Raw genomic sequence first — 8,667 nt, 5'->3', positions numbered from 1 at the left:
GACTTTGTCACGTTTTTAGGATATTGCGTGGGCTTAATACAATAAAGTGTGTAGGGAACATCCATGACATATGCTTTTTTAAAGCTTTGGTTGAAACGGAAGATAATGCATTTCATTTCACTCTGAACTCTGCCTATCCAAAAAAGCGTTGCAGTATTCACGGTCAATTATGTCAGACATTATAGTATCATACCAACGCTGTCTTCGGATGAAATGAATACATTGTAAAAATTCCACCCATATCGTATTTTATTATATCGTTTGTTACGTCACCAATTTCCGCGCCTATATTTCAAGGTCAGAAGAGATCGTTCGGTTCAATGAGTTCATTAAAAGCAAATTATATGTTTATTCCGATCAAGTATGTTACACGCGTTATATATAGATTCCATGTATAGTATGGAATGCTGTTTTACTATGTAGGGTTACGCGGACCCAAATTATATATTTGTTGTTTTTTACTTGTATGTGCGTATTTCCAGTTGCTACATCGATTTCCAGGGGAATGAAATTTGAATGTATTTTATTACAACATTTTCTGTTTCGATTTTTTTGAACAAATATGGTACAAATGTGTTTTTAAGCAAACAATAAAACTATGGAGAATTCGCTGAAACACTGTGATGAATACTGAAAATGAATAGAAATTACCCATCAATATTTTATTGTTTGTAATTGAATTGATATCAAGTTTTCATCTACACAATTAGAAAAGATACTTTTGCATGTGCACCGTGTGAAACTTAAACTTGTAACAACAGATCGACTAGAAGGAATCAAATGACTTCAATGATAAATTTAACAAGAAATACAGATCTGGATAAAGCATGGCAATTCGAGGAATAAATTCTTGTTCTACCGTCCATCTCACGTTGACGCTTATCCCTATAGTTTGCTCATTGAGATTAATCTTAAGACGTAGATCAGTCTTGTCAAACACAGTTTTAATTATTCAGTACTCTGATGCTTCAACAAGTTCTTTCCCGTAGCACTTCAAACCTAATTTGACAAGGCCTTTGAATTTGAATGGCATTAATGTCTTTCTGTCAATCATAAATCGCTGTACATTTCAATCTATCTCTATATTTTTACTCCGCCTAATTCGCCACTCTTTGATTTTTCCAATTACCAAATAGAATATTTACGACGTGTCGCATCCTGTAGCGGCAAAGCAAACAGAAATTAAAACGTTTCGCATATGTTGCGTTTGGTATCTTATCAGTGTAAATTATTCAAAGATCAAATAGAAGGAATTCGGCCATGGTAACTGTTTGAGTTTGGAACGAAAGCAGTTTTTATGTATTTATTTTTGTAGCGAGAAACGCCTAAACGTAAGACTATTGTTGTTTAAAACTGCACAGAATGGTTGGTAGTTTATGCAGCTCACGATTCTGATATAATGTGTTTTTATGGAAGAAGTCTGATCTCATTGTAAGTTCGTTTATGTTCTGACAATCACGCAGCAGTATTATGTAAAATGACTGTTTTGCATACAGCTGGTATATTTGCATATTTAGTCTGTTTATGGTAAGTTCGGACTTTTATCATGCCAATTGGAATGGGTAGTTTGGGAAGAAATCGTTATTTGTGAAAATATTGAAGTCGGAATTATAGTCAACAACCAATTTCGACCTTAACAAACCTATAATAAATCGGTGCTCCCGAAGAATGTGCATCAAGATGGCGCACAGCCTGAACATAGTACGTGTACCAGGTTAAGGTTATCAGGTTGTGCGCCATCTTTGTGCACATAGTTCGGGAGCGGCAATAAATTCATTCTCAATTGGCTACCCTTATTTTGATTATGAAAATTGACGGATAGATTCTAACTTGCAGTACGCTACAGATTGTTAAAACGATCAGACTGTTTCGCGGATTCGGAAATGAGTGCGAAATGAAGCGGAATTGATTTGTGCTCGCGGACAAGCATTTCTATGTATCATAAAGTTATTATTATTGTTACACAGATATATTCGCACCCTACAAGGTTTGAAGAGATAAATTCCCAAGTCGCGGTCGGATATAGGCGATCATTCTATTGTTTGGGCGTAAAAAGTCACTCGTACTGCCCAAGAATAAAGTAGTTTATGCTAGTGAACATGTTGTCTTGTTATCATTTGTGTTGTCCACTCAGATTTATTACACATATATTTTGATACCTAAATCAGAGGTGTATTTCATTCCTATTTTCTGGATCCGAAAGAATTACAAGAATCATAAAATTACAATTGACTTGAATTGTTTGACGCTAAAAATACATTCTTGTAATAGAGGTAAAATCTGGTTACATACAGACAAATTCTGCTTCTATTGTTCTACTCTATACCGCAGATCATGAATGAAGGAAGTTTTTCTTCCAATTGAATATTGCTGACTAATAAGAATTCCTAAAAAAATGATATGCATCATAGATAATACCACACTGCGTTGTTATGGCCTAGCGAATATCCGGTAGGCTGTATAGATTTTATTTTGGAAACCGCACCGTAGTATAGACGTTGTGAAAACCCAATTTTCATACAAATATAAAACTTAAAATGTTACAATGAAATAAATTGATAAAGGATGGAGCTTGCTATACATTTTAGTACAATTTTGATTTAGAGAATGCTTGGTTTAGGTATTATCAAACTTGCTAACTAGAATGTGAATTCATACAAAAGCGGACAATTGAAGCCTATCGTCTGACTGACTCAGATTTGATGAACGAGAATAGTTATTGTTGCTTCGTTATTTGGTAACAGCCGTTTCGTTTGTTTGGTATGAATTTCAGTAATCTGAACTATAGTGTAATTGTTTTACGAAAAGGTAACGGGAATTTGAATAAAAGACATTTAATAGCGTCCGGTTCAATAACCTTATTGTCTTGGACCCGATACAACAAGAACTATGCATGCATCAATACATCGTTTTAACTTACTACAACGTTTATATAGTTGTATGCATGTATATAGTATATTATTTCACGAATATTTTAATCTGCTGAGTATTCCGTCTACACAGAAACAGAAGTATGTTAAATTGGTGTGAAACGAGCTTGGCGGATTTTGTTAATTTTGGACATTCGCGATATTTATGTATATTCAGAAGAGAAATACAGACAGGCGGTATTTTGAGCAGAGGCTTACTGTTTGTCAATTTCAATTCGGTGTTCAACTGGAAACCATGAGTCGAAACGCAAAAAGTTTAAAAAAATTCGCAAATCTAAATCTATATATAGTATAAAATAGCAGTTTCCGTGTTCTCGTAATTATTTTGCTTTCTGAAACGGGAGGCGTTGAAATTTGACGTGTGTATTTTGGCACTTTGCTATAGATTCATCTTAATACAAAGATCATGAAACATGTGTGCTTCCGCCAGCAACTCGGGGTGTTTTGATGACGTCATTAAAACGATGTTCGACTCTTTAAACAGCTTTTTTAATAGCGATGTTTCAACTGTTTGTTATTTCAGCGTAGGCTATATAACTTGATTCAATATTGAAACCGGTTTATTGACTACAACAGCTGTTTCCCGCCTACAACAATATGCTTCTCGGAGATTAAACAACTTCCGGACACCGGACAGGAATAACGTAGAAAGATGGCCTTATTTTTTCGGAAGAGTTTGATTGTTCTGCTCATTGTAGCAAGCACTTACATCGTGTTAACGGCAGGTGAGAAACCCATATCTGGAATCATATTTGCAATTGGTCCCCACGGTGTGATTCATTCATGAGTAGTCTCGTCGCTTTTAATCAACTAGAATCAAAGTCATTCTATCAGCACATCACAGTATCACTCTCTTCAAACATCAATGCGGTTACGCTCACACTCTGTAGTGATACTTTACGATATAATTGGAACCAAACAATTTGTGTGTATTTTGAATCTAAGTATTGTGACATTGGAATGAAGAGCATTACTTTATTCGCGCACGTCTGTATTATACAGAGGAGGGATCTCAAAAATGATCTGATGAAAATAGCGGGTTTGTACACAATATTGTATATTTACAAGAAAGCGGCGATACTGAAGGAAACAATGTTAGAAACCCAGTTGACAACTTTGAAGTGTCCAGTTTTACAAGATATATTGGAGCAAATAAAGACATATTTACTTTCAAAAAGTCATTTAATGATCACGCAAGACAGTCCGGGCTAGTTACGATCTCTTTTATTGGCGTTGTGATGATCGTCATTCCGCTGCTTTCCAGTAAAACGAGGTCGATGACCTACCTAGCAAGTAATGTTTTTAAAAAACGGCGTGTTAAATTATTGTTCCCACGGTGACCGTACATTTGAACCCATGTACATTTGAACCCATGCGTATATCCACGGGTTCAATCTATATGCGGGTGCTAAAACCCATGGGTTAGGGTTAGTATGGGTTTAACTATCCGTGAAACAAAAAAAATGCAATAGCATACAGGTGCAATTGTCATGGGTTCAAATGTACGTGGGTTCAAATGTAATGAAACCTTGTTCCCACAAATTCACCAAAGCTTGACCAAAAGTGAAGTTGTCCATTTAACGTGATTTCGAACCCAACAGTCCTCTTATAATGATATGAACGAAATGGACAGAAGGCGTTGATTAATGTAGTGTAGACTGATATCGGCTGATAGAAATATTAATGAAATACCGGAACGTACAAGTAAAACGCTATAATATATATATGCTCATTTTGTTCTAAACTATAAACAAAAACACGATTAGAATTTATTGATTTAGTTATATAGAAAAATTCTGAGAAAAACGACAACAACCACTTCTTTATTATTTATCGATTACAATTTTACGGCCATATTTCTATGATAAAAACATTGATTAACGAAGTATGTTTTTGTTATAACCCGTGTTTTGTTTAAATATTTACGTTATTAATTACGATAAGTGTTATTACTGGTGACCAAGACTCTTTATTTATCAATGAGTATATGTAACTGTAAGATCCCAAAAAAATATCTATTTCAATGCAAATTCATTTCTAATGATTAAACCTACAAAACAGGGAGACTGGTGCTACATTTGAGTATCATGGTGAAATAGCTTTACAATTTTTTAATTAGCCCAGCACCAGCAAAACACGTTTTACTTAACCAGAATTCAATTCATTTTTAAACTTTTGTTGGTTAGGTTAAAATTAATTTTGGTTTATTTTTTTTTTTCAATTGAAAGGCTGGAAAAATAAAAGCATCTCACTCGGAGACAATTTTCATTTATGTGCTAATGGAACAGAAGTTGAAAATGAATGCGATTGTGAAGGTAAGTAACAAAAGATTGTCCGGAACCGTTTATATATTAATTTACTACTGATTACGTGTAGATGCAGCATAGAATAATACTATTTCTAAATGGTAATCTGGATGCAACAAATCTAAGAGATAAATTATAGGAAATAACTTGCTAACATCTGCATGTTATATGATTTCAGCAATTTTCAACGCATCATATGGATATGGTGATATTTAACACTTAGTATTGAGCAGCCAAATGCGTATACACTGTAATGTCTGAACAGTCGAATTGAATTATATATATATTCCAAGTTACAGATAAAAATAGAATATAAATTTTAACATCATTACATGAGTACATCAATACAATATTTACGCATAACTGAGTGACCAACTTCTGGGCTCAAGTCGCATGAGAGAAAATTACGTGATCAATCCATTTGTCAAGAAAAGCGTTCATGAAAAACTTTTCGCAACCTTGAACTATTGCCCTAAAATGTTATTTAATGTTAAATAAAAACGTCAATATCACAATGTAAACTGGCAACGATCAAACTTATCTGACACTTTTTAATTTCCGTGCTCATTTATATATCGTTTCAATAACATTGGAATGACGTTATGACGGTCATACGATTAAATTATGATGCAAATTTTCAAAGCAGTATGTAGTGTGGAAACTGCATTCCTGTGACGGGAAAATGTAGCAGGATTGACTCATGAGTTTCAACTTGCTGGCTCGAATTGATAATAGATAATTGAAGTCAGATAATGTACTTGCAAACAAAATTGACTTGATATACTACCAATATATTACAGAAATGCAGACACTTTGTCAACTGCAGCCATGTTTAACAAGTAAAGAATATATTCAACGCCGATACATGTGTGATGGTGTTTTTCACTGCTCCGATCTTTCTGATGAATGCCTGTGTGATATGAGGACTGTGGAAAACATGGACACTTTTGATTTCTGTCGAGAACTTTTTAAACCTCCCGATAATGCGAGTGTATGTGGACTCGGACATTTTGAGTGCGACAAAAATTTTTTAAGCTTAAAGAACATGGACCTTCATTGCGTGAATATGAACGAAATTTGCGATGGTACCGAAAATTGTATTGGGGGAGTGGATGAAAGATTTTGCAAGGAAAAGAACAATACTGTAGTGGTCCCAGACGTTGAACAATCTACATATAAAACAAAAGTTACTCATTATTTTTACTGCGGTAACAGCACTCACTTTGATCAAAATGCCATCGCAAACGGTACCGCTGACTTCGATCACTCTTTGGGTCTCTACGATGGAAAATGGCGGTTTATTGATTGGCGAAGGCTATTCGACGGCATAGCAGATTGTGACGATATATCTGACGAATGGCATCCGCATTTTGTTTACTGTGGAGATACCGATACGGAACAAGTCATTACGAGGTGTCCAGAAACGGCTAAGGGAAATCGCGATCTTTCTTCACCTCAATATGCAGTCGATAGTCTGATATTCCCAATTCTTGAATGGACAATTGGAATCACTGCTTTTATTGGAAACATACTTGTAGCAGGACACGCTTTGTTTTGTATAATTTTACGCAGAAGACGTCGTCGGCATGATTCGGAAGATGACATTCACTCTTCCAACGCAACTTTGCGAACAATGGCAGGTGACGGTAAGATTAGCAACCACATTCTAGTGCTGTTTCTATGCGTGAGTGACTTAATAATGTCAATAAACATTCTGATCATGGCGTCAGTAAATGAAATTTTTCGAGGGGAATTCTGGAGATACGATGAAATATGGTTATCCAGCCTTGCTTGCAATATTACCGGAAGTATGGCGATATTTTCTACCCAAGCAAGCGCTTTTATGATAGTAGTGATATCGTTCGTCAGACTTTACGTTGTGAGTAAGCCTTTCAAAGCACTGAAAGTGAAATATGTTGTATGTGCATCAGTCTCAACCTATCTACTCGCTGCACTACTGATGTTTATTCCGCTAATGACATTTATTCCTCAACTAGAGCGATATTTTATTCATTCGGCAGCAGTGCCATATCACCCACAAGTGGATGCCACTATTCTAGAACGTGATAAGGCCGAAGATTATGTTTTCAAAATGTCCGTATTGCACGACCCGTCCAACGTGCCACAGCTGAAACACTTTTCAGGAATAACATGGGATGGTTTAGAATCGATGGTGTGGAACATTAACCAGGAATTTGCGGGATGGAAATATTACGGATATTATTCTCAAGTTAGTATTTGTATTCCACCAATTGTTGCACACTGGTCGGATCCAGGTTTATTATATTCTTTCATTTTACTAACCATAGACTTTACGGGATTTCTATTAGTTTTTGCGGCCTATACTATTGTTTATAAGAAAACCAAACGGAGAGGAGTTGGTTGTCTAATTTCGGCCGGATGCTGTTCTAAGCCCCGCAGTATCTGCCAATCTAGTGTTCCCACTGTTGGAGCTGAAATTGAAAATAGAGGACAAAGACGATTGAGCATGACGCGAGACGAAGAAGATTATGAAATGCAAAAAAGAATTTTGTGGATTATAGGTACTGATTTCGCATGTTGGTCACCTATTTGTATACTCACCTTAGTCAGTGTTATAAATCCAAGTATTAAAAATGAAACCAGCATCTTTGCCGCCATGTTTTTAATTCAAATCAATTGCATGGTGAATCCGATAGTTTACTGCAAACGTGTAAGATACGGACTCAAGGACGGCGCAGGAAAACTTTGGCACAGTCTTCGGAATTTTTCAATCAAGATACGTAACCGAACTTCTGTCAACGAAAATCCGACCACATCAGATCCCAGAGAAAACGGTCTTACACGCACTACTACCAATACATGCCAGTGTTCTTTTCGAGATAAATCGACTTCTACTAATGAGTTATACATGGATGATATTGTTACCATTCCATCGGTCGCGAGCGCTAGTTCTATTTCCTCGGAACATGTTTAAAAAACGGAGGTTACTTTATTCGACCCCGTCAAATTGGCAATATTTTTATTCTGTACAAAGACATTCAATCAAAATGAGACCGTGAGTCTTTTCAAAGGTACAAATTCAATATTCTCAATAATTTATTCATTTTTGTTTCGCCTAAGTTAGTATAGATCAAGTACAATTCAATTCCTAACCTAAAAGTTACTACTTGAATAAGACACTATTAAGTAACGCGAAAATATGTAACTTTTCTGTATTTTTGCATTTTACCGTTATTGTCGCTGAATTTTTAATCAGAATTCAAGGTGTTTTTATTGAATTGTAAAAAAAGAAGGATAGCCAATTTACATTTCTGTTGCTATTTTTCCGTGTGCTGCCGAATAGGTTTTATTGTGAAAGTAGATTTTTATTTGTTTTTATATTATTATTTTTGTTTCTTGCCTCTTTATTATTTATTTTGAGCACAAATAAAATATTTTTATCACTTTCA

At 35.3% G+C, this 8,667-nt stretch overlaps 1 protein-coding gene across 1 annotated transcript; it reads left to right on the top strand.

Annotated features, from left to right (window-relative positions):
- Nucleotides 1-3,432: 3,432 nt before the first annotated feature.
- On the top strand, nucleotides 3,433-8,667 carry LOC120327531 (uncharacterized). The gene is made up of 3 exons (XM_039393848.2): nucleotides 3,433-3,655; nucleotides 5,159-5,245; nucleotides 6,037-8,667. The coding sequence occupies exons 1-3, from the start codon at nucleotides 3,583-3,585 to the stop codon at nucleotides 8,190-8,192; spliced, it is 2,316 nt and encodes a 771-aa protein (XP_039249782.2). The 5' UTR covers nucleotides 3,433-3,582; the 3' UTR covers nucleotides 8,193-8,667.

Source organism: Styela clava, chromosome 7 (assembly GCF_964204865.1).
Source record: "Styela clava chromosome 7, kaStyClav1.hap1.2, whole genome shotgun sequence".
NCBI lineage: Eukaryota > Metazoa > Chordata > Ascidiacea > Stolidobranchia > Styelidae > Styela > Styela clava.
Note: the sequence above shows the minus strand (reverse complement) of the source record. Positions and strands in the feature narration are given on the sequence as shown.